The following is a 27,137-nucleotide window of genomic DNA, read 5'->3' on the forward strand; positions in this document are numbered from 1 at the left end:
GCCTCTTGCAGGGGAAATGAGAAGACATCCATTTCATTCTACACTTCACTCGTATTTTCAGTTGTAAATGAGCAGCAAAAAAATTGCTTTTAAATCTATGTATTCTTTATAAATAATAAGTATGCATTTTTATATAAAATACAGAAATATCAGTTGTAAAAATGTAATTAAAAAACGGACCCCTGTCCAACCGACGCAAGCAAGCACACCCTACAATTTCCCCAGAAATTGTACCCTCTCTAGTTTTAGTTGTTTTCTCCCCCGGAGTTTGCCGCAGAACCTGAACCCAGATTAAAGCACTGGAGGCTGGTTCACATTCATTTCCACATAAATAACCGATTTGGCGCTGACCAAATTAACAAACTCGGGTCGGGCATAATTTTGCATTGTTGCTCAACTAGCATTTCCACCCAGTGAGCCAAGTACCAGGCAGGGCAGCAAGGTCCCCCATCGTCCTTCTCTAAACGTTCCCTCCTTTCCGTTTTCCAATCTTCTGATTAAACAAACTTGATTACTGTTCCCAGTTGCAGAATTCAAGTTTGAATACAAAAGGGTCCGATTCATTTTTCCTCGTCTCTGAAAAGGATGATTGGATGAAATGTGACAAGCTCATTTTTCCAGCAGAGAAATTGCGATTAGAGTCCTTTCCTGTACCTCATACAGTGGCTGAATGCAAAGTCAACTGAGCTTCAGTTTATAGAATACACTTGTGTTATTTCTGCTTTCACGTTAAATGCCTGAGTGCCGTGTCCGGTGTTTGTCAAGATGTAGTCTATCTTGATCACGATTTCTCTCTTTTCAGACTACAATTCTCAAACTAACGACTGGAGCTATAGCCTGTGGCTGAAACCAAGGTTAAAAGTCGTAACAGCCAAAAAAGTTGCTTAATCTTTCCCAGCTAAAATTTAGACAGAATCGTTTATAATGTTATCACTTTCACAGCATTTCGCAAAACAGATGGAATCAAGCAGTGTTTTGAATCCTGTCTGTGAAAATGATTTATTTAAATATTATTCTGATAGCATCACTATAATACAAACTGCTGCAATGTCTCAGTACAGAAGCCTCACATGGCGCCAAATGAAATAAAAATACAATTCATCAAAATTCAACAGCTTCAACAAACAGTACTGCATTGTAATTAAATTAAATAAACAAAACACATCTATCTGGAGCTTGAATAATGGATTTGATGCATACAAATCAGAACAGAAACATCTGTGATATAATTTCAAAAACAATATTTCAACATGTTGGAGTGCTGTTAAAATGTTTAAAGTGTATTGTTTAAATTCCCCAACAGCTGAGACTGCCTTGTTATCAATGATCAGTCACTCAAACCCCTAATCTGCTGACTGACCCTTTTAATTGGTGTTTGATTGCTCAGCAACAATTGAGTTCCTATTTGTGGATGAGGTACTCCATCAGTGACTTTTGTGTCTAAATTCCAGTTGGTTTTAAAGAAAATGTTGACCTCATTTGCGTTGTTAGCACTTGGACATGAATACATGACAACATTTTTACAAATACAGAACATCACGGTCTCTGTCTTAAACATTTGGAATAAAAAAGATTACATGCTGATTATTTCATTTACAAGTTTTACAGATTGTTCCTTTTATACAGGGATGGGCTAACTCAAGGCATTCATTTTAATGTGCACACAAACCAATTACCATTTACAAAGTACTTCCTGTAGCTCTCAACAGTATTTTATAATCATCATTTTTTTATCCTCAGAATTCAACATTCAGTTTTTTCCTTCTCTAAAAGGATTGCCTTTAGGTCATACTGTGTAGCTGTACACTACTGTGATTCTATATTAGCTGTCCAGTACTACTTGAACAGTGGGGTTTAGACGTACCATATTGCCACACATCATGTTCCCCCGACAGGACTTGCTGATCAGGATATGTCCAGAGTTATTTCCTGGCCATACATGCTTTGTCAGCTGTGGACCCAATTGCTGAATCAACAGGTTAAGTTCTCTTCACAAATCCTAGTTTTGCAGCACAGTGCACAGTTGTTTTGCTTTGTACGCAAAACTTTGGACATCATTTTTGTGCCTTTTTTTGTGTCTTTGAGAAGTATGTGTGTAACAAGCAGTTCCAAATTGTTGAGCTTTGTATATTTGTGTATGCTGTCACAGTACATTGTGAAACATATCTCAGATACAAGATGAATTGTGAATCTACAGTACCTATACATGTCTGCCATTTAATACGAGCATAAAAATATTGGGAACAAATTGTCAAATGACAGCAATTTAGGAAATAAGTAAAGCAATGTCTTCAACTTTCAACACTGTTCTGTGTAGCCATTGTCTTTGGTTGCATGATACATGATACATTTTTACAATGGCAGTTTTGGATATGGGCAGTGTCTCATTCCACTCGTATGACAGGATAGGAAATACTGTGTCAATGTCTGTATCATATGTGGCAAGAGTGACGAGGTTGCATCTGATCATGTTTTACTTATCCAACCATCTATCAATTGTTAAGTCTATGTGTGCCAAATAACTGCATTGGAAGCTACCGTAATAGGTGGCCTGATCTTTTGATCGTATGCAGCTAAGTCGAGACTGAAAGATGGTCTACAGGCATTGTAAGCCCAAACATGTTCTGTCTCAGGGCCGCAGGACTGTTGTGGTTCAAGAGCAATTCTGGGGTACTGTGGTGTGGTTCCCCACAATTCTGGGGCACTAACACTGGATCATAATACTTCAATTATTTATGGGCAATATGAATTACTTATAGAGGAATGCCTTCGGAAAAGTTTAATGGATCATTAAAAAGCTGCTACTCTAAATGCAATGTTTAACAGTAGGATCCATTTTTTGGGCCAGTGTTTGTTTTGAAACAAAAGGTCAGATTGTCAAAGCGTTGAGTCAAAAGATGCTCCATACTGATAAAAACAAGTGTAATTTCAAGACTGTATCCTTCTCAAGAAGATAAGGAAATGAATAACTGGGTATAACTGGGGCTTTGCTGTGCCATTAAATTGCTATTTTTCCAAATGTAAGACTTTTCGTATGAAATTAACACCAACAAGCAATATTAGTTCATAAATGAAACACGTTGGCTGAATGAAGCTGTAACCAAGGCATGTCATTTCTAAACAGTTCTCTGTACAATTCAAGTGAAGTTCAATTTACGGTAATGGTTTTCTGCCATGGTTACCTAATGGCATTCTAAATGTTGGTGAGTAATAACATTGACACTGTTTTGGCATTTTCATATGCCAAACTAAAAAACATTACAATTAAAATACTGTGTGTGGAAATAAGGAGAGAACTGAACCGCAATAACGAGTTTCAAAACTGTACTTGCAGGTTGCAGAAGGTGTATAAAATGCTCTTTTGAATTGCACTTTATGAGCAATGCAATTGTGATACTTAATGTACTATCAACTCTCAGATCTGGGAGAAACACAGTACCTTTGCACAATGAAGTTTCATAACCAACAAGGAGTGAGTGTAAGCTTTACATATAGTTCATGTTGGTTCGAATTAAACAATTATATATACTCATATATTTTTATATTACACAAATATAGATTAATCTTTTTTTCTCACTTTGAGCAATAACATACAGTATAAGATGAACTGCAGGAAACCAAGAATAAAGTCTTATCTGTGACGATATCCAATGAGAAGAGACTGTCCGTTTGCTGTCGTCTGATTGGATCGTTGGAGGAGGCGATGTCCCTACAATTATAATCCCACTGGATGCTTTGGGTTCAGATGGCTGTTGAGGACATTGAATCATAAGGATGCAGTGGGTGCAGAGCAGTGGTTCGGTCTGTTTGGTGAAATTAACCGACCATTTTTCTGGTTTAGCTTCAAGACGGGGAGCGATATTGGAGAGTTTGTTCTTGAAACTATAATAATGCGTCCCACACTAAGACAGGAGCCAGAAGCAGGACAGCCAGTCCATAACCGATTGCTATTCTCGTACCTGTGAAGAAAAAGATGCACAGTCAGTTGAACACTCCTAATCTCCTTTATTCACTCGTGAAAACACACACAACACAGAAGGAACCATCTCCCCTACCAGTCTGTGCTTCAAGATAACCAATATGGTGGATCTGCAAGACTTTTTTTGACGACAAAAAAGTACAAATCAAACGAGCAGGAATTTACTCAGGATACCCATCTACTGTATAGTGATGTTGTCCCAGTGATATCTACAGTACTTTTAAATACCCATCCTAAAAAGATTATATATTGACCAACACAGGTCCTTTAGATTTGACACCACACCAAAGATGAGTTGGAACAACAGTGAAAGTGATCTACTTTTATTTATTAATTATTTGTGTAGCATTGGGATTGAACATTGACCATTTCTCTTGGGGTTGCTTCTAGATATACTGTACAGTGTAGACATTATATGTTCAAGTAAATGTTCTTTTCACTAAACACCTTCAGAAAGTGAAGGAAACAACATAAATGTATCCTGAAGTCCAGGAAGTAAAAATCACCTTTGAAGCCATGACAAAGATTTCCATGGACAGCTAGTATCACGCAAACTTGCCGCGGTGACGTCTACACTGCAGGCTCTTCTGACTGCATGGTGAGCATATGAATGCTGTTATACTTTTAAAGACCTTGAAGTAGCATGTGTCTGATTCATATCAATTCAAAGAACATTTCCCCAAGTCACCAATACTAAGAACTTCTTAGTATATGTATGCATTGTCCCAAGCACTCTACGGCAAATAAAAATATATGTGGTGAGGTATTTTTCCCAGTTTTTCTTCCTTCAATTGTCCTTGATTGCACAAATGGACTAAAAAGATGAACAAGGCTCAGAAAACATCAAAATAATTAGCCTATTTTTTCTACTGTGCACCTGCATAGACAGCAGAGAGAAAGAAGAGGTATAGCAGGGAGGAAGGGGAAAGAAACAGATAAAAGAGAAGAAGTGGGATGTAATCCTGCCAAACAAGGGAACATTGAGGAAATAGAAAATGAAATATTCACTAAATCACCGTGACATTTAGTGGATTTTTTTCAGTCAAACCAAGCACAGCAATGTTCTGAGCGGAGAATTGTCTAGGGACACTTCCTTTTGGCCAAGCTCAATATCGGTGATGGTAGTAGTGGAGGGATAGGGTAGGAGCAGAAGAAGGAAGGAGAGAGACAGAGAGAGAGAGAGAGACAGAGAGAGAGACAGAGGGCTTTGACCCTCTGTTCCTCCTTGCCAGATCTCATTTGGCCCTCGGTGATCTAGCGAACAGGAGCACCACAGAGGAGCAGCAATCACGCTAGGCCAAAACATCCTCCGCATAGAGAATAATTAATCAGCCTCCAGCCTGCCAGCCAGTTAGGGGATGGGGAGGAGAGGAATGAAGAAGAGAGGAGAGGAGAAGAGAAGAGAGGAGAAGAGAGGAGAAGAGAAGAGTGTAGGAGTGGGGAGGGTGAGAAGAGAAGAAAGGATGAAAGGACAAGAGAGAGGAAAGGAGAAGAGAGGAGAGGAGTTCAGGCTAGAAGCCATGGGATGCACTACCAATGAAGAATTCTCTGCTGCTCTTTGCTCGGCTTCAAAGGCTTCAGATTTCCCCATTATCAGATCTTACGTTCATATTATGCAGTACAGCCTCAAGCTTTCAGATTGTTATCACTATTGGCGAAGTATTGACATCAAGTAAATCCATGTCTGTATTCCATGTTTTTGAAATGAACCAATAATGTTCAGTGATACAATCAATAGTTATGAAAAAATGTGAAGTTATGCATTGATGATAAAGTGCATCCGAGCGAAAAAGCAGTTTACTAATTCAGTAGGGCAGTGGAGGCATCCTGAGGAGTAGGTTCAACACGCCAATCCCATCTGCCTTCTGCCTCTTCATTCATGAGGACCACACTCTACCTCTCCTGAGCTCTCTCTCTTTCTCTATGTACGTCTTTCTACGTTTATCTGCTACAGGCACTGAACAGCTAGCCACTGTACAGTAGCTGTGGGCCTCGGAAAACGGTGACAACACAGAGTGACATGTCTAGCAGATGCCCTGTGGGAGAGGAAGAATATTAGATGGTACCCCTCGCTTGGGTGGCATTCACGCCCGTCTCATAACGTTCTCTGCCCCTCATCATTGAACCACGCCTGCCAGCATACAGATCAAAAAATTAAAACCATGCGTTGGTGATGGTTTTTATTTTTTTAAATCCTAGAAGTTTAGCAATTCTTTCAGCAAGGGTAGAAATGGTTTGCATAGCCCCACTAAGACTTGGCCATTTGCCATGTTGTTTTTAAACAAAGTCGGTTGGGCCTTTTGCACCATTGTGCTCCAGGGATACGGTCTGTGTATTCCGTACCAGTCACCTTGGTGCTTTGAGAAAACAACACTGCCAGAAACAATGTAGGCAACTCTGTGATGTAACTGCAGCTGACAAATAAGGCCAGTCGAACTCACAGAAGCACAAGGCAGAGGGATAATGCAGTCCCACCAGCCTGCAGTCCTACCACACTCGGTCATGCCGATGTTGTTGTTTATAGATGCAGCTGCAGTGTGCGGGGGGGAAGATATCCGTGCCCTCCGCGGGTTTAATTTCAAGCAAACGTTTTTCTCTTGTTGTTCATCAGCTTCACACCGTGGTGTAACTGCAAACACACCCACCCCTCCTCCTCCAATCACACTTTGCCTTTTTCAGTTGCAGCAATGCAAGGAACAAGCAGGTGTATGTAGAGATTAATTTATCAGTGTCACACACCCTACACAGAGAATTCAGCACAACACAGTTGTCAGCATCATTTGAGCACCTCATAATCTCTCTCTCCCTCTACAGTCTGGGGGATTATTACTTTCCTTCTCCTTCTTCTCCTCCGTTGTTCAGTTCTCTCACCGTGTTCCTTCCAGGTGCTTTTAAATACAGCCGCTTCAGGGATGAATAATATTCCATTTGAACTGCGGTAGCTAGCCAGATATGTAGATCGAAAAAGAACCACAGACTGGTTGACGGTTCGATTTATGTTTCACATTTAGACCTCATATTCCTACTGGAAGCCCTGTGGCCACAAAGCGAGATTACCATCCAATCAAACCCATCCTAGAAAACCCAGCATGAGATGGAGTGGGTGCGTCTCACCTGATCCTGTGTTGTGTTTGACCGTCTTGGAGGATGCGGTATGGGAGCTGGATGTGGAGCCCAGCCTCTGGTCAGAGCTCATTCCGTCCTGTCCCCCCGACGCCCCGCTGGGCTTGCGAGGCTTCTTGTCGGCCGTCAGGTGCAGCGGAGACGTCTTCTTGGGTGGCGGCCTGCGAGGGTGGGCCGTGGCGTTGACCTTCAGGTAGGCTTGGGCCTTGTACTCCAGCAGCTCTCCGTAGTTGGCGTTGGTCACGCGGCACTCGTACAGACCCTCGTCGCTCTTGCCCACCCGGGAGATCTGCAGCTTGTGGGAGATGTCGTTGCCCTGGACCTTCACAGTCTGAGAGTGGAAGGGGGTGGGAGGGGTTTGAATGTAGCTACTTAAGTCCATTTGTTGGATTCAATTTGATGCATTTGATGAGTGAGAAATGAATTGAATGAATGTAACAGTAAAAAATGGGGCGTCTTACACTTATTTTGGTCCCCTCGTCATCTGGATCTGGCTCTGGTATAATTTCCATCTAGGGAAAAAGAGTCAAAAATCCAAAGTCAACCGTAAGAACCCCTGTGACTCCAATCCATTATACTGCAATTTATTTTAAGATGATGCTATTTATAATGTTTCCAAGAGTGCATTTCTATCTATTTGCAGGTCTAGCATTTGCAGTCACTGAAACCGAAATAGGCAGACAGCATGTCAAATACAGAGTAGTCTAAAGCACTCTCAGGGTGTAAATGCAGCATCAGAGATCGTTCGATGACTATAAATGTTTGATGACTAAATCGATAAAGAGTTTCTTCAAGAGACAGAAGCAGCACATCTACAGTCCTGCTGTTCAACCCAGTCAACCCAGAAAAAAGAATGTCACCCTTGTCACTTGTGGGGTTCCAAAAAATGCTTTGTCATCAGATTAGTTTTGACGACAGATTACATCAGATTAGTTCTTGAAAAAACAACATGCCAGATGAAAGTGACATATTTTTGGTTAAAATTGGACAAAACCAACAATGTGTAAACTCTCATGACAATAAACAAACAAGAAGCAGACAAAACACAGGATATTGGACATGAACACAATTGATAATACACATCTTCAGCCGTTTATCCTTGAAAGAATCATTTAAAGTGAGCAAGCCCCAAAGTATGTAAACATACTGTACATGGAACCATTAGGAACGTCACCGCTGACGGTTCAAACATGCCCCCATTCTTGCTCTTCGTACAAACATTCATCTCAGACCGGGCATTGATTTTGGAGCATATCATTTATTTATTCTGTGCGGGATGCCAGTTGGACGTATGCCTGGAAAAAACTCTGCTGACTGGAGGAGACGGCTGAGAGGCTGGCTTGAGGAGCTTTTCTCAGCCTCTCCCAGCCTGGGAGGGGAACACCCACAGTCAAGATGAAAGCTGTCGGCTCAATGGGAGGTGCAGGACAAAGGGCATGAAAGGTGCAGAAGCTACTTAAGAACAAGTGAACTCGTGATTTTTTCCCCTTCAAGCAAGTTATTTCCCCCTGGGATTCCCAAGTTTCCAGGATAAGACTGGGCAAAATGTGATTAATGGACAGAATTTGCAGTTTGACATTCTCCGTCTTAATCAATGCAAAAGACTTTCATCTTAGCTTTTCAACTCTTTTGTAGCACCTAGACAATGCTCTGAACAGCCAGGGGGAATTAATCGTTCCAGTCCTGGCAATGATTTGTGTTGAGACATCAATCTTCCTAATCTCTAAACCTCACAAACGAGTTATATATGCTTCACAGGGAGTCTATAAAATCAACCAGGTTAATGGAAAATGCCTGAAGTATGAGCTAAACCTTATCAAAATGTATATTGATGTACTGATGACAGGTGATGGGTTACTCTTAAGAGCGTTGTATAATCCCGTAAAACAAGAAGAGGATGCAGAAGGAGGCCACAGGGAAGGTTCTCCCCACTCTACTCTGTCCACTCCTTCTGAAAAAACAGCTTTATGAGGTGCTTTATCCCAATTGGCTACAGAAAATTTACAATCACTTAGCTAACTATAAAAAACATTGTCCGTTTTATTATTCCATTATTCATCCGCTCGTGTACAAATGCAATTAACTTAATTGTGACATAATGCACTCGGTACATGATCCATACATTGCAATATACATTTCTGAGCGTTTTGTTCATTGCATGATGGGTAAAATATAAACGCTTGTGTAGAACATGGTGGCACAGCTTACTCACAGAAAGGTGTAAGTTTTGATGACATACAGAAATATGTACAAATATGTAGCTGCTTTAAAGACCTTTTCACAGATAATTACAGTCTTTTGTCTTTATGTGATGACAAAGACTGTCCTGGTGTTCCACGATAAGATGAATTGTTTTTAGTGTTGTGTTTGACATTCTGACAGTGACGCAAAAGTTTTCTTCCAATGACACAAAGGAACAACATTATTTTCCCATTTATATTTCATTGCCTTCCGAGCCAAAACCCTCCGAAATTTTCAGTCTTTTTCAGTCTCTTTATTGCGAAACCTTTCCACCATGGCACCCTCATGCAAACCTCCAAATTGGCTTCTTCGTTTCATCATTCTATCATAATGCAATAGAGCCTTCCAGGTCCCATTGTCTAAATGAATGCCACAAGGAAAGAATGGTGTCATTCATTTAACAATAAGCCATGCCACCGAGTGAGGACTATCTTGTATGTTTCATTATGGAGGGTCCAATTTGTAAAGACACTACACTCATAAGTCTCTGCAATTTTAAAGTTATCTATCTTATTATCGCATCGGAGGCAATAAGAATCCTCATTTTGAAGAAGATTATTGAACTTGTTATCAATTAGGTACTGATCCTGGCAATCTGTTGTGAATCAGGCCTGCCTTCCTCCTCGAAAAAGTATGGTTCCCTTCCCCACTAAAAATCCATTCTATTGTATTTGAGGTAAATTAGGTTTGAGGAATTGGAATTAGCTCTGTGAGCTAAAATTCCAAATCAATACAGTCCACTGTGTTTTCTATATCAGTGAATGTCGTCTGTCTTCCCAGCATCTGTTTAGAACTACAGACCTTGTGGGCCAGTTCTAAGCCGACCAATGTACCGAAGTGCGACTGGATATGCATCAGGTAGCCTGTGCTTCAACTCATCCTACACAGGCCTCTGTACCACGATGATGTTAACAGTGAAGCCCCCACGAGGGAGTGGGTGTTCAGTTAAACAACATAAACCATTGAGCGTCCTCTTAAGTGCCTCTAATTACAAACCCCACTGACTGTTGAGAGCACGCCCTGAGACGTTATGACCCAAGGTCTATTGTTAATGCTCGATTGTTAATCCCAATTCACCCGTACAGAACCTCTCAAAGTCCATCCGAAGATGGCAGGTTTTGCATTGTTAATTGCATGTTCTATGGGCTGCTATCTCCTGGAGATAGAGTTGAAATGACGAACCCTATAGATAAGCGGGAAGGAGAATACACCTACGCACAATTCCCAGAGAAGCTCAGGCGAACAGGAGAAAATATGACGTTTGACGAAGCCAGTCTAAAAACAGCATGAATTTATAGCTCATGACGGTCTGAGTGGTGGTTTATACCACCCATGTGCTGTGTGCTGCGGCGGCCATGCATGTCCCAATCACAGTCACCCGCTGTATGAGCATGAGCCGAGATGTGCGCTGTTATTAGCACGCTTCCTTCCGCCACCGTATCCTGTCTGACCACATCACCAGGTGCTCGCGCAAGTTGACGCCCTCAGCTTTGATACAGCTCCGATGCACCCGGCTATTCTGAGGACTCATTTGAAGAGCTGCTGCGGAACTTTGGAGTTCAGAAAGAACTACGGGTCCCAGATCATGTGACTGAAATACATGTTTGCCCGGCTAGAATCGGAAAAAATCCTAACTGATGGGGAAGTTTTATGTGGGGGTGTGGGCTGTCTAATTTGACTGGGATGGAGAAGAAAAGGGAAGGGGAAGATGGCACGTTACAAGAGCCAGACACAGACAGCCTTTGTGAGAAATGTCAATGCAAGAACACTATTATCAGCACCGTTTTGCTGCTTTAGGTGCCTTGAAGAAGGCGGAATTCTGAAGTACCGTTATAGCACAGAAGTGACATTTCAAGGAAATCAGGATGGAAATGATTCATAACTACACCTTTCGGAGGAATGGACTTTGCCTTTTGCTTCGTAGACCAATGACGTAGACCAATGACTTTCTCATAGAATCTAGAGAGATATAATGGAGGATACAGTCATATCTACATTGATTAAACTGATGTCCAAATAAGCGTGGCTTTTCTCTTTAATTCCTATTCGAAGACAGAGGATTATTAAAAGTCGAAGGGTCAATGCCTTCCACCACACTGATTGAGTGTTGTAGATAGTAACAATGGACCAAAACAAGATTATCCTTAGAACAACCACCTCTTAGCTTTCTGAAATGATCTACTAGTATTCAAATATTAATGTAGTTGCAATATAGCACACTGTAGGTGATTTATGAGTGTGAGACAGTTTTGAAAGATATTTTTTACACTGATTGAATAATTACTTTAATTACGCAGTTCTTACTTAAATATGCATGGTCTAATAACACTGTAAGATATTATCCAATTTGAGGAAAACTAATTGGCAAATCAGTCATATTTTAGAAGTTACACACATGACAGATGTAATAACAGAATACCATCTCGCAAATACTACCCTTTCATATTCCTCCTTGAATGAATAGAAACATGGAAAAACATATTTGTTGGAATGCTGCTTCAGCATTCCAAGTATTGTTCTTTGAATCTTTATTCAACTTCTTCTATTTCTTCCAAGACACCTTTCAACGCCTTCAAATCTTCAGCTATTAAAACCGTTCAGCTATCAAAAAATTCAGCAGTTTCAGGCCATGGGTGCTATGACTTTTCAGCTTTGTACCTCTTATGCTTGAATTAATATAAATCAATATTCATAATATTTTTAACATGGGTTTCCAATGGAGTTTTCTTTCAAATCCTCTCAAACTTCTTTAAACTTCTTCAACTTCCAAATCCTTCTTCTTCCTCAATCTTTCAACTAGAGCCACCATTTAAACTTGAAAATGTTGACAAAACCCTAAACTATTTTTATATAATTCAGCTTTTTGATATCTATTCAGCTTTTTTCAATATCACTGATTATGTTTCATGACTTTTTCAAGACGTTTCTGAGATTTACATGGGTGTGTACGTGAAACCCTAGAGTGCAGACTGAAACGCTTAGAGTGGAGGGCAGCTTCGGATGTCGTTGAAAAAATATTTCTAGTTTGCCAGCATTGTCACAACAAAGTCCAACTCTCGCCCCATAGACCAATGCAAATCTGGTGACAAAATCGTCAGAGAAAGCAAAAAGAACAAGATTTTGAAACTGCCGGTAGAGTCGTATTTCTGACCGCACAGAAATATAAAGGACATCTCTGGTTTCGGCAGAGTCTTGGGTCTCGGAAAATATCCTTATTTTTTGTATTGGACGTATAGTTTTGCGTCTAGGTCAACTTGTTTGAGGTGTGGATGCTAGGTAAATGTTCGTTTTTCTCTCTGCCTAGCTCGTTAGCCATCACAGCTGCGCCATCACCGTGGCAACCAAACAAACACGCACCAGGAAAGCAAAAGGAACACGTTTTCGAAACTGCAGGTAGAGTCGTATTTCTGACTGCACAGACAAAGAATATCTCTGGTTTAGGCAGAGTCTTGGGTCTCGGAAAATATCCTTATTTTTTGGATTGGACGTACAGTTTTGCGTCTCGGTTAACTTGTGTGAGGTGTGGATTCTAGCTACATTTCTGTTATTCTCTCTATAATCGAGCTAGCGCGATGGCTCTCCATAACTAAAAACGGTCGACAATCGACCAAATTGGCCAAACAAGGTATGTACATTGAGTTTAAAGTGTACATAATCTAGATAGATCGTTTTTATTTTAGCGAGTTTCACAGAAATCTGCAAAAATCGAGGCTCAAGACTGTCATAGCTGACCGTCACGAACAGCCAAAAACCGGGGCTGGGGCATGTGTTTGCTGCAGCTGGCGTTAATCCTACGAACAAACGCTTCGTAACTGGACATTTTTTACTTTTAATTGACGATATTGAACACAGATGTTAAGTAAATTGTCTTTACTCTAAATATCTTCTCTGTTTTCAATTTGAAGCTGTAAATCTGTAAAAAAAAAAAAAAGGGAGTCAGATGGCTGAGCGGTTAGGGAAGCAGGTTAGTAATCAGAAGGTTGCCAGTTCGATTCCCGGCTGTGCCAAATGACGTTGTGTCCTTGGGCAAGGCACTTCACCCTACTTGCCTCGGGGGAATGTCCCTGTACTTACTGTAAGTCGCTCTGGATAAGAGCGTCTGCTAAATGACTAAATGTAAATGTAATGTAAATGTAAATCTAACACAGTAGGAATTCTCCCACGACATCTGCTCGCTCTGCTTTGACTAACAAATATGTTCTCAGTCCACCATACATTAGACAAGCTAATTTTCGAGCACTTTCGATACAAGATACAGGCCATGTTAGAGTTGAATTGTGTGGGCAATGTAGAACAGCAGACAGATTTGAAATATGATCTTTTGTTATGGCCATTCTAGTGACACTACGACTGTCATCATACGGCGAAACCAGGTCACATAGCTAGCTACGTTTTTACAGACATAATATTCGTTACCTAGCTACAAACAAATGCTTCGTAACTGAAGAGTATTTACTTTTTATTGGCGATATTGACAACAGAGGTTAAGGAAAATTTGAAGCAGTAGATATGGCTTACTGTAGAAAGTCTCCCATTGCATCCTCTCTCTAGCTTAGCTTCGGCTACAGATGGACGACAATCACTATGCATGCATTATTCACGCCTACGGTGTTAATACAGTCTGTAAAAATACCACTTTGACACACTTGCAAGATGATCCGCTGGTTAGATGTAGCATGATCTTATTTACTACCTACAATAGTTAAACTTTTTTTGCAGCAGCATTTTAATCAGTTAGCTCCATGTCCTCTCTAAAATACATTTCAGACCAATTTGAAACCTGAGCAAATGACTTTCTACTACATTTTCAAATTCTTCTGAATTATTTCTCTTTTTGCATTGTTCTTCTCTTTTCTGTAGTTTTATGCCTTTGTCCAGCTCCTGCCCCTTTCAAAAATACCTTTCGGGCGCGTTGAAGCTTCAGCCTATAACTTTCTACAAAATTTTCAGCTTTTTTAGCATGGTCAGAGGTGATTTTTTTTGTATTACCTGATTAGTGGAGTCACAAGACAGAGTTTGATAGTATTTCAACCTAATACAATTTACAAGAGGTGACTCTGCAGGTGCTGCTAATATCTCTTTTACTACTATTGCTAATGGAACTGTTTTATTCTACTACGCCACTGAGTGCGTTTACTTGACCATGAGAAACCAATTGTCGGTTTATGCCATACGATTACTCTGTTTACATGTGTAATTAGTTACGCGATTACTCAATAAGCGCGTCTACATGATTATTTTTATTAATCGTTGTATGCTCCACGGACAAAACTTGCACCATCATCCTTCAGCAACAAAGTGTTGCCGTGTCTTCCTGTATCGGCCCTACTGCTGTATGTTTCATTCCATTAACACATTGAATCCTACTAAGAAAGCCGAGTAAACGCACTCAATGCACACATCTGCTACTGCTATTACTATCCCAACTATAATTTCAGCTGTTAAGACTATAATATTCTTTTTATGACTAGCTAGCCTAGGCCTATACTTCTTCTGTTTAACAGTTCAGCTTTCAGCTTCTCCCGCATTGTATTTCAGCTCTTAGCGTTGTTAGATGATGCAGTTCCGTTTCCACACTGCCTCTTTTGTGTGACTCACACATTTTTAACATTCATTTCAGCTTGCGGGTATTTTCTCATTTCTGTATTTTCTGCAATTTAAGAAAAATAATTTCATCTTTCAGCATTCCAACGCATTTTCAGCAGGAAATGCCTTTCTAGTTTTTACCAATTATCTAAGTCTGATTACGGTATAAGACACATTTTGATGCTGATAAAGAACGCAGGTAACTTTCAAAAAGAAATGACCTTCTATGATTCAGTGACTTGAAAATGAGTCATAATTCATTTTCATATGGTGCAGTTCTTTGACAGATTCCTCAAATACGGTAATACATGATACTCTTCAAAGCAGTTTAGGTCTGAAGGTCTTACTTTAGGTGTAGAAAGTAAAGTCGAGATTTCCTCTGGCTCGCACGACGGAAGAAAGGTGTGCACTGCATTATTGAACAGATCTGCTTCACTGGATGCTTTGATTCTGAATGCAATGGACCTATTTTAGGGAACAGAAGGTTGGAAGGAAAAGAGAAGGTAACCGGAGAAAAAGAAAGAAATGTACAATCCATAATTGTTTAGAAGTTCACAAGTGAAATGTATTTCGGAGTATCAAATAGGATCATGAGTACATGCAGGGGCGGCGCCAGATCATTTTTAATGCAGGTGCTGAGGGGGTGCTTGATCATTGACAGGGGGAGCTGCGCAATTATATATATATTATATATAAATACTATTAATAAATGAGCAAAACTTGGCCACTCATGATGCTAATTTGAATGGAACTGCAGTTGTGCTAGCTGCCGTCTCTGCATCCGCGGCAAACGCATCAGCGGACTATTCCGTGTCAGACTCCGTACAATTAACATCCGATTCTCCAATCGAATTTTACAGAAATTCTTTTTGGGGGTGCTATCGGGGTGCTTTGGTCTTTCTTGGGGGTTCTGAAGCACCTGCTAGCCCCTCCCTAGCGCCGCCCATGAGTACATGCATAGGACAACCAAAAGGAGAGAACATCCAGTCCGACCCTCCGTCAACAGTGTTCTGCCACAACCTAAGGTAATAACCTTCCCCTCTCCACCAGTATGATGAGGCTGAAAGGAGGGATGATGGCAGGGCAGGACAGGTGGAGGGATGGGGGTGTTATCAGGCACCTTGGACACGCTGACTGAGGAGAAAGGTTGAGTCTCACCCTGCGAGCAGGAGTTGTGGCGTGATTGATACCCTTTGTTTCCAACAGATACCAGCTATGGTCTGTGACTGACACCTCCAAATGACTTACTTTACTCACGGAAAGTGCTTTCTGGCCATTTCCACCTGAGAGCAAAGAGTCATAAGATGCCTTGTCACACCCCCAACACTACCTCCCGCCGCCACCCCCGCCCCAGAAGTACACATTCACTCTTATGCCTTCAGCGACCCCATGATTTCAGACACCTAAGAAGATGATGATGGTTGAGAAGAGGATTCAATCCCAAAATGACTGATCTGGCAAGAAGCCTGTGTCTCCCTCAACAAAGACAAACTGACTCAAATTCCAAGGTTTGACTGTAACTCACACAGTCAAGGACGTTCCAAAGTTCCTCGTTACTCACCATAAACTCGTAAAACACAAGCATTACATCATCTACAACCATAAAATGTCAATTAAACCCGGGGTAGACCTTTACTTTTCCCTCTATTTTGTTGTTTAGCCTTAGAAATTGAACTATTCTGACACTCCCCTGTCATGTCAGATATGGTTCTTCAAACATGGAACGGTACCTCAGTTAAATCAACCAGCACATGAATTGTGACTTAAACCCCACCTCCCTAGTGTCTTGCCTACTTTTAAAACCATCCCTCATCGTGGAACTAACTGTTAATCCTTACGCTGATCTCAGTTAGTTCTTATCTTTGCCATGGTAACAACCATCAGTGCTTTGGCTACCAAGCGCAGACACAAAGAGCTTGTGAAGATGGAGGGGCGTCGGAACAACAGAGGCAATAGAAAGTGGATATGACCTTTGACTCTAGGCTCAGCACAGCGTTTTCCTGGAGCTGAATGTCATTTGTGACCCTCGGAAGGTATCTAGAGATCAACAAAATTCAACAGAGATCAACAGAAATTCTTTCATTTCTAGGTTCATTCATTTTCATGGCTTTCATTACTTTTCTTCTGACGTGGGATCTGTGTTTAGGACAGGCCGCTGGATGTTTTTGGTTTGGCATAACAAAACATCTAATGGGTAAATTGATAGAGCAGAACAGAGATATGGGTCATAACAATGGAGAGGAAGGCCAAATCGATAAAAGGATTATTGTCAATGACAACACATGAGTACATATCACTGTGTGATCAGTGTCATGACGGACCTGCAGTGAAATACATTACGGGTAATATCCCCAGACCACAAGCTAGCTACTAGACGCCCAAAGCAATTAAAGGAACAATCAATGTCCTGAATCAAAACAGTGTGACAGCTCTATTATCCATGGATATGAGAGATCTCTTTCCCTGGCTCCTACTCTCTCCCTCCCTCTCCCTCACACACACACACGCACAAACACACATTTCCTCTTTCTCTCCCCATCTCGATTCCTCCTCCTTCTTTTCCTCCTTCTACTTCGTTCCTCTACCTCTCCATCCCTCTTTCTTTCTCCTTCTCCTTTTCTCTTCCCCCTTTCTCTCTCCTAAACACATCTCTGCTGGACCTTTCTTTTCTTCCAACTTCTCTCCCTCTCCTGTCTCCCTCTCTCTCCCCCAGCACTCTCCCTGACATACTCACATTTCTTCTCTCTGCTCTCCCCCTCCTCCCTTTCCCTCTCTCTCAAACACAAACACACAAATCCGCTCTCTCTGTGCCTCTCTGCCCCCCCCCCTCCCTACTCTCTCCCTCTCAGACCTATCCAGCTCATCTGAGGGCTGTGGAAGGCTAGCAGCGTGCCCCAAAGAGAGGCAGAAGCCTGACAGCTCCGGCCCAGCAGCAGGGCCTATTGTCAGCCCACACATCAGGAGGATTCTCCACCTATAATCCAATCAGACGCTTTCATGTGGCCAACACTTAGTGAGAAACCCTCCAGCAGACTGTGAGGGGGGCCAGAGCAGGCCCTTAATGAAACCGCTTATATTAGGAGACCGTTGGCGTTGATAACAATGAAAGGATGAGGAGACACACTGTGGATAGAGGAGAGAGGACACCCACAGTACGGTACAGAACCACTCACCAAGTATAGTACTCCTGGCCCCTGCAGACACACTCAACTACCATTTCAGCTGGTAAAACTCTTCCTCAATTGTCCTTCAAAAGATAGGCCCATGACAAACACTCTATGGTGCCCTTTTCCTCACTAATGCAGTTTGGGGTAATGTAGTTAATACAATTTAGCTAATCCATTACTCTGCAGGAGATGGAGTATGAATTTGGGTCATGTGCCTACATCACTTCCCTAAAGTGCATATGAGAGGAGTGCTTGTAATAAACTGCACAGCATGTTGTCGACACTGTTATTCAATCAGATTCTTAGAAGTGCTCCTTTAGACTTTAAATACATTATTCAAAGCTTTTTTTTTCTTCATGTTCTTACATAGTTTTGGGAATCAACAATAATTCATACCTTACTAAGTGTAATGCATGCCTGGTAACATGAAGGTCTGCAGATCAAGTCCAGGTCAAACTACATCCACATTTCCTTGGAGATTGGACTGGTGTGTTGCTGCTCAACAGTAGCAGTCTAATACCGTTCTACAGTATACCAGAGTTTGGACTGTTCAAAATAAGGACCGGTACTAGTATTGTAAGATTTTCGACAATCTCAAGCATATTTCTTTTTTTTGCATCGCGTACACATCACAGACTCTTTATTCATGTACTTTCAATCAATGATTTATTATTATTATTATTTATTATCTACATTATTTTCTCACTCAGCACCCACACAGCTCTATCAGAGTGGTATGGATATATTAGATATATGGCCGGGATATATTTTTAACATCAGCCTTGCAGTAAATCAAAACCAAGTTCCTGTCCCATTCCGAATATAAAAACTGTCGAAGAAATTTGCGGATATTCATTTTGATCTCGTCGCAGTGCAGCTATGTGTGTGCGTCTGTGTGTGAGTGAGAATGTGATTGTCTACAGTAACTAACTTTCACACCTTCAGCACTGTGCTCCCCATTTCTAATCCCCATCTGGAATCAAGCATGGTGGACCACCAATCATCCACATCGTTGTTTAATTTCCTGTACCGGTGTGTTATGTGCATGGGCTCTTTCCTCGGCTGTTTCTGCAGTCAGTCTGGCTATGTGAAGCTACAGAACCATGTATTTGAAACAGGTCATATGGGGAACAGCATAGGGGCTGTGCTATGCACTAACAGGCCTGCTGTGACAGAAGCATTATCTCGGGGACTAATGTAGTGATGCAGCTCTCACTGTTTCCTCGCTAAACCGCACGGTGTGCATTCATAAGACAGATGACACATGGAGGCTTACAACATACTGACACAAAATGCACATTGTGAAGCACAAATAAAGCCAGTATCCTGAAAAATAATATAGGCACACCAAATACGTCATGTACCATTACTCTCTCTCTCTCCCTCTCTGTATTCCACTCTTCATCTCACTCTTACTCTGTTTCTATTTTTCCCTCAGTCGTAAACAAAGGCATCTGTAGCAGTGTGCTCTCCTGAGTGAATTTTTTAAGTGCTTTAAATAGTAGTCCTTTCCTTCTTGCCACTCTTGCCCAGTCTCTTTGGAGAGCCCCGCTTTTATTTTAATCTAACAAATTGAATTGGATAACAACCAACCTTTCACAGCTCCTTCACCTGAACACATTGGGATGGGACTCATTCTAGTCCTGTAGGATAGTCTCCACTAGAAATGGCCACGCATTATCTACCCGTCTGTGTCACGTTTGCTATTCTCATGTCTGTTTCATTCAAACCATCAGATTTTTTGTCTTTCAAAAGAGCTGACACTGGGAGAGATGATGTCATCACTGAGAGCTGTTCGGAACTCTAGGACAAGCTTCTGCAGATTTTTAAAGGGTGCAAATATACATGAGCCACATCACCACCGTAGCACTGTGCAGCGATAATCATGACACACACCGCCTCAAGTGTGGACAGTCATCACGACTTCACGTCACGTTCAATAAAAACATGGTTTGTATAACAACCTTAAACAGTTGTTCACATCGACCAACATTTATGTTGGCTGATATGAACAACAGATTTCTGAAAATGCCGATATAGCACGTGACATTTGAGGGGATCCTGTTCGATGTACTCCACAGTATCTGAGTCTGAATGTAACATGTAACATGATGAGACAGGTTGAAGACCGGACAAACATCCCTTATGTGTGATTTGAGGCTGTGACTGTTCTGTCACTCTCGTCTTCTCTCTAGAGGCCGGCTTTGTCAGCTGGAGTGCAAACCATGAAGATCAAATGACTGCTGTGACTGGGTGAATCCTGCTGTTTCTGTGGGAACATATTGATTGAGTTTTGGTCTAAAAAAAAATAAGGAAAAGTCACAAACCCAGTTTGACAGACACGTGTCTTTCCTCGTCTTCAAATGTGTCAACTCTCGGTTCACTCCAGATGTGTAACCTCATGTGACATAAACCACGGGGCCGCGCGCAGACAGAAGAACCTGCTTGTTCATGTCTTCACTGGGCCTCGGGTTTTTGAAGTTCATCCTCCTTCTCCTCCTTCGGCCCCTTCCTCATCTTCTCTTCCCTCGCGATGCTCCGCTGTGTTGCACCTCTTCTTTGGTCCCCCTCCTCTCTTTGTTTCGGCCTGTGACGTGTGACCTCTCAGATGAGACTGCTGACGTGATAACACTGTGAGTCTGAGATCCCACTCGATACCGGGTCCACCTGCCGCTCCATGGACCTGCCTCGGCCCTGGGAGTAGTACAGCACACTCTCAACCTGTCACAGCGACTACTACTCGGGTCAATCATCACCCAAAACAGTCTTAGCTTTAAAAGTGTGAGTATCTACTTCATTTAATGTAAAAAATTGTTTGAAGCCCAAAAGCAGACTAGAAGGTGCAATTGCAGATTTTTTTTTTATGCTGGCTCATTAATTCCAAAGGAAGCAAAGGTTCCTTATCTCAAGTGCTGTAGGCGATGACTTCCTAAGATGTAAGTGAAACAGCACACAGGGACAAGACTCAAGTAATGAGAATATGTAGAGCAAAATGCTCTCTTACCTCACTCAGATTTAGCTAATTCATTCATGGAGCTGCGTTCGAGTTCATTCACAGTAATTTGGCTCTCCAAACTGTCGCAGGGCATTTTACTGTCTAAATGCAAAATATCATCAACATTACAGCAGGCATTATATTCAGATCACTCCAAATTACTACACAACCGTGATGGCTGGTCTCATTTCAAATTCGATCAACAGCCATTCCAAGGTCCATGACATCTATTAAATATCAAATGACTATTGGGACCACACCATCCAGACAGGATAGGGATATAATGGCAATCAGAGGAGCGGGCCATTTGCAACTGTGACGCTTAGTTTTCTGCGTGTACAGTATCAAAAGCTATTTCGAAAAAATAGCTTGAGATGCCTGCTACCCTTGACTGAACAGTCTACTAACGATCAAACTCAGTCGGGGTCTCCTCGTTAAAGGTACGGGTGTGTGAGTGTGTGGGAATGGGTGTGTGCCAGTCCTTCTCATTTCCCAGGTGTGTGTCCATCTGTTTTGTGGACCTCTAACAGCTTTCCTTCTCACCTGTCACTTTCTCTCTCCTCCTCCTCCTCCATCCTCCTCCCTCCCCTTCATTGAACTGACTCAAACTAAAGACACTTGGGCTCCCCAATCACTGGGATATTCCAAATGAGAAATCACTATTGTTATTGGCATGCTATAATGAGTGTTTCATTAAGGGAAGGAGGAAGAGAGCAGCAAGTGTGAAGACAAACCGGGAAAGCACCAATAGACCCCTGAGGTAGGCCAGGCTGTCTACCTTCCACCTGCCTGCCTCTCCGTCACGTGATCTACCAGACCATTACATCCATTCCATCCGCTGGTGTTTGTGGTAATGAGAGCCAGGTCGATGAGGCGCGGTTATCAGGGCTGTGCATTGTATTGACTCTGAATGCCATTATCTGGGCCAGACTGAGAACGAGGCTCCCGGGGATGGAGTGAGGGACGAGGAACTGAGATAGGAAGGTCAGGAGAGAGCGGTGTAGCCATGGATTTTATGCTTTCCATTGAAACACCCACTTCAGGAAATAAAGACCCTCGCTTGTTAGGAAGCGTCTGGGGCGGCAGGTATGAATTTTAAGGTGATGAACCGCTGTGAAGGGAGATTCGTGGGACGGCGTTTGGTTTTCCAGAGAGCTTCCTCAGCTTGATACTGGCAGTCCGACAGATCTTGGAGAGGATCGTATACAACAGACACAACATTTACAAATGGTCCTGTCTGGGGTGTCTTGACAAGACACGTTGATTCAAAGTTTATATTGTAGAGGCTCACCACACTGCACACAAACACAAGAATTGAAGAGAAGCTCACCAATCTAGTGAGATGCAACCATTGGCAGTAACACAGCAGCTTTAAGAGTACAGTCGTGGCCATAAGTTTTGGCAATGACAAAAGTTGTGTTTTGCAAAGTTTGCTGGTTCAGTATTTGAGGAAAATGTTCTCACATGTTTTCTATAGAATACTGGAATCGCAATAAGATTTTTTTGGGTGAAACATTTTAATATATGCAAATAGTCCCCTCTTTTACAGCAGTCAATCTGCTCTTAAAATCCAATCAGAATGATAGAGTGATTTCACCTGGCTAGAACTAGTTCACACTTTCCCCTGTTCTGATGATATGACTTACTGAAATTATGTTAGCAGTCATTTTATGCCAAGGCCCAGCAAGCTTTGCAAACTCAAAATGTATGTCGCTCCCAATACTTTTGCCCACTGCTGTAGAGCAAGGTATCCCCCTTGAAACGTATTGAGGGAGAGGTGTAAGGAACATCCGTGCATATACTCTGACTCAGAATCACATTATGTTCACTCCTCCCAATGGTAGGAAAGTTAGGATGTAGAGGGATAATCTAGACACAAGTCTCAGGGCCTCTAAGTGGTCTGCCACCGAAACAATGGCAAATGCGGGCTTTATCTGAACAAGCTGAAAAGGATTCTGTTACCTTGAGAGACACCTCTCCATCTGACTTGCTCTCTTTTACTTATATCTGCCTATAATCCCACGCCAAATAGAATTACCCAGCCAATGGGATTGGGAAGATTTACTCTGTAAATTGATTTGATGGCAAACAGCACCGGTTTGGATTAAGTGGATAGAGAAAGATCCGACCTTGAGCAGAACTGAATCCCCTCTTCAGAATGATGGAGCCAGACCACCATTTTACTACTGGAGCAGATGTGACAACCTCCATGTGAGAAAAGAGAGACAGAGACTGACAGGCAGAGAGAGAGAAGGAGAGAGAGAGAGACATAGAGAGAGAGATAGAAAGGGAGAGATAGAAAGAGAGAGAGAGAGGGAAACAGCGAAATACCTCACAGCCTGAAGACAAATAGTAATTTCCCCTTTGTCCAGCGGGTGTGCCCTTAGATGTTATCTAAATAGCAGTGGATGTCACCACAACCCAGACGCTCCTCCCACCTACGGCAGCCCCCACTTCCCTTTGCTAAATCCTAATGTAACAATCCATAACAATAACCCATATTTCCAGGTCTGTTTCCATCTGATCCTCCATGCACAGCCAGGACAAACACACTTGTCATTTCAAACAGCTGCCATGAAAGAGAGTGAGACGGAGGAAGCTACCAGGCCTGCGTCAATAGCTCCTTCAGCACTCGTGTGCCAGCCGTGGATCAAATGGATCAAAGCTTTGGCGAGGCTGACATGATGGCTGACAACAATAGAGCAGTAATAGCAGTTTTAAAGCCATGTGGATATCCAAAGAACAGAGGGGAGGTGTGTCAGTGTGTGTGTGTGTGTGTGTTGTTTGGGTCTACGTGCACAAATGTGAGTGCACGCACGTAAAGGTTCGGTTCTTTCTCTCAAAACAAGCATTGTGTTGGTAGGAAAATATTTATCAAAGGAAACATTCTTCCGTTTGATGTCTGTGCTGACAAACTGACAAACAAACAAACAAACTCGGCCCTAAAATGCATTCAGCTCTACACAAGACGTTTCCATGCAGTAAACAAGAATCGAACACAACCACCCAGACATCCACCCCAAAGTATCAGATCAACGCTCATGCAGAGAAGCTGTCATAGGCGAGAACCGACAGTATGCTCTGTTGCTGCATACCACTATATGGTTATAATGAGGCAATTTAGCAGAATGTGTCATAGAGGCTTCCTGCAACATGCAGTGGGGTCACAGCGTCCAACACACAGCACACAAAAATAACCATATCCGTAAACTTCTGGTTCCAAGGCAGATTCTCAAGACTACACTTCTCAGGTGGCTCTTTCAAATGACAATCGGAAACTTTTTCTTCTCCTTCTCTTGTCCTAGTATTTTTCGTCGAACAGAGCAGAAAGGCACCCAGTCGCAGCAACAATCAAATGTGGTCCCAGTCCTCACTAGCAGAGGATTCTCCAACATCATCTCATTACCTAATGTTGACATGTCGATTCACCTGGCATCAATTATTATACTGTAGTGATTAATTGGCAATAGATACATCAATTGGGGTTTTTATGACAGTTGCATATAAAATACTGAAAGCTAGGTCCATGAAATCATAATAGTGCAGTCCTTGGTGTGTAACAGTGCGCATGCTTTGCACCCCATAGCACCCAATGTAAGTGAAAGGGCAACCACACAACACAGCAGTCTTCGTTTCATTGTCACCTAAGAAGTTACAGTGCGGGCCTGTAACTGTAACTGTTACGGTCCATCCATTTTAATTGACGCATGTAATAAAACTCTGTACCTCCTCGTCCGCCTCCTCCTCTTCGCTATTGCTTGCTTCTTCTGGCGCCTTGATGAACCACCACTGAATCTCCAAGTATACGGACGCGGTTCCACTCTGGAACGCGCATGCCATTTCAATGTTCTGGCCCTCTTTTGCCGTTAAATTTGAAGGAAGATCAGTAAACCTCCCTGAAAGACAGAAGATGTTTAGACAATAAAAACACAAAATAATAATAATATATAAATATAGTTGCGTTTGTTCCACTACAGCACTCAATGTGACACAATGTGTTACTATATAAATATCAGTAGGACTTTTTACACTATGGAAAAAAAGCGTAGAAAATTGTACCAACGATTCACGATCTTAAGGTGTGAATGTTTTAGTTAACACCATGACGCCACTACATAGCGAGGCTCCCCTTGTGTCTGAAACTGTTATACCGATTGGAATCACATCTTGATGTTTGAAAACTACTGATTGAATGGGGTACTGGCTGTCCTAAATCTGCAAAATACGTTGATCATCTACATAGCCTAAATTTAATTAACGTAGGTCTAATTCGTAAACGAAAAACTATGGGAGATTTGTTTCTTAAAGCTATTGCGAATACTTGTTTAGACAAAGCTGTATGCCCAATTGGCTTTCGTATAATTCCAGTGATTTTATGAAAGTCAATAGGAGGTTTAGAACTTTTAAAATGGTTAAAGGATGGTCGTGTTTAATGATCATGACAGTAGGCTATCGAGAATTGGCAAGCCCCTGTGGTCTGCGTCAGAGCTATACAAATAAAGTATCCTAATTCTAGTAAACTGTGCTACAGCATACTTATTAGTACATACAGGTGAGTATCATTTAGGCACATATGGAAAAGTCTATGGGAATTATTTGGGATGGATTGTATAGAAGGTCGCCATGCAAGACACGTGAAAGTCTCCAGCCGCATCAACATCAAGTGGGTAGCTGTCCATGGTCCTAAAAAAACAGTCTGTCGAGCTACTCTTGCGGCCACTGTCTGCGTATGCCTCACTTTAAATGCTTGTCGCGCACTCCCTGCTTTGAGTAATTCATATACCTTTATGTCAACTTGTACAAATCATACAAACCTGCGTTTAGGATTTATTACGACTAAAACTGCTTTATTTAAAACAGTCAACAGTTGCGTTTTCCTCATTACATAGGAGATTCACGGCTTTTAAGTGTTACGTTTTCTAGAACAGTTTCAACGAGGCGTCTCAGCTTTTACCCAGCTAAAATCAAAGATTTAATTTGACTCATTATCTTCCCACTTTTCACTGTTTCTCCATGCAGTTCTTAGAAGACAGCCTCTTTCAGAGGTTATATGAACGGACGTATCTTACCTTCAAATGCGAATCCGAATTGGATGCATAAACTAGATAAGAAAACAAATCCAACAGAGTCGTGATTGATCCACATCATTCCAAATGAGAAAATGTTCACACCAGCCGAAGGGAAAACGTTCTTCCAAAACTGCTCAGCACATTTGGCTAAACTGTTGCCAGGCGGAATTGCATGGATGCAGAATGGCGAATGTGTAACATGCTTGAAACTAGTAGCTTTGGTTCCAGAAGTTATTTTCTTGTGCGATGCCACAGGCTTTGCGGAGAGATTGGCGACTGCGCTGTCTGCTCAAGGTGTTGTGAAGTATGTCATATAATAGGCTTCCTTTCCCATTCTCCGTACGTAGCCGTTGATGAAACGTCAACGAGAGCAGCTCCCTATTGCGTTCACTGTGCTCAGAGTGAGAACCTAGCCTGACTGAGGTTCCTTTGAGAAAGTCTACACACCTATCCTCCTCTGCACCCCCCGTTTTCTCACGCAGTATTTGCAACTGACTTCAACTTTGAGGTTTATATGAAAGTAACAGTTTTACTGGCAGAGCACCGAGAATATCCGCATCTAACTATAACAGTTGCATGGTGTACTCATTGGAGAACTTCTCTTTTTCAGGCAATTATTTATATTTTCTTAAGAATGGCCGCACAGGCTACCGTCGGCCAATCCCCCCACTGCCTTCTCAATGAGGAAGAGATTGGGACTACTGGGTGGGTGGGTTTCAATCAACATAATGGCGCGCGACAGGCGAGGAGGCATGCGGCATGTCAGGGAGTTTGCGTATCAAATGTGGGTGTGTCCATGTGTATTGGTTATGCAGTCAAACGACACGTTCAAGCAGGCATAGTGCTTGCTGTCACAACAGCGTCTATAGTTTATATTCTACAATGGGAGGGGGCGGAAGGAGAGGGTAGAAGGAGCTGCCCCGAATTAGCCGAGCACATCGTTTCTAGTGCCAGAAGAACCAGACCTCTTGTCAGAA

General features: G+C 42.0%; 1 protein-coding gene across 1 annotated transcript; it reads right to left on the bottom strand.

Moving 5' to 3' along the window:
* Nucleotides 1–973: 973 nt before the first annotated feature.
* vstm2a (V-set and transmembrane domain containing 2A) lies at nucleotides 974–26,814 on the bottom strand. The gene is made up of 5 exons (XM_062480111.1): nucleotides 26,161–26,814; nucleotides 24,818–24,987; nucleotides 7,564–7,614; nucleotides 7,094–7,433; nucleotides 974–3,959 (listed from the first exon to the last, which is right to left on the bottom strand). The coding sequence occupies exons 1-5, from the start codon at nucleotides 26,237–26,239 to the stop codon at nucleotides 3,883–3,885; spliced, it is 717 nt and encodes a 238-aa protein (XP_062336095.1). The 5' UTR covers nucleotides 26,240–26,814; the 3' UTR covers nucleotides 974–3,882.
* Between the last annotated feature and the right edge of the window lie 323 nt (nucleotides 26,815–27,137).

This window comes from Osmerus eperlanus, chromosome 15 (genome assembly GCF_963692335.1).
Source record: "Osmerus eperlanus chromosome 15, fOsmEpe2.1, whole genome shotgun sequence".
In the NCBI taxonomy this organism is placed as follows: Eukaryota; Metazoa; Chordata; class Actinopteri; order Osmeriformes; family Osmeridae; genus Osmerus; species Osmerus eperlanus.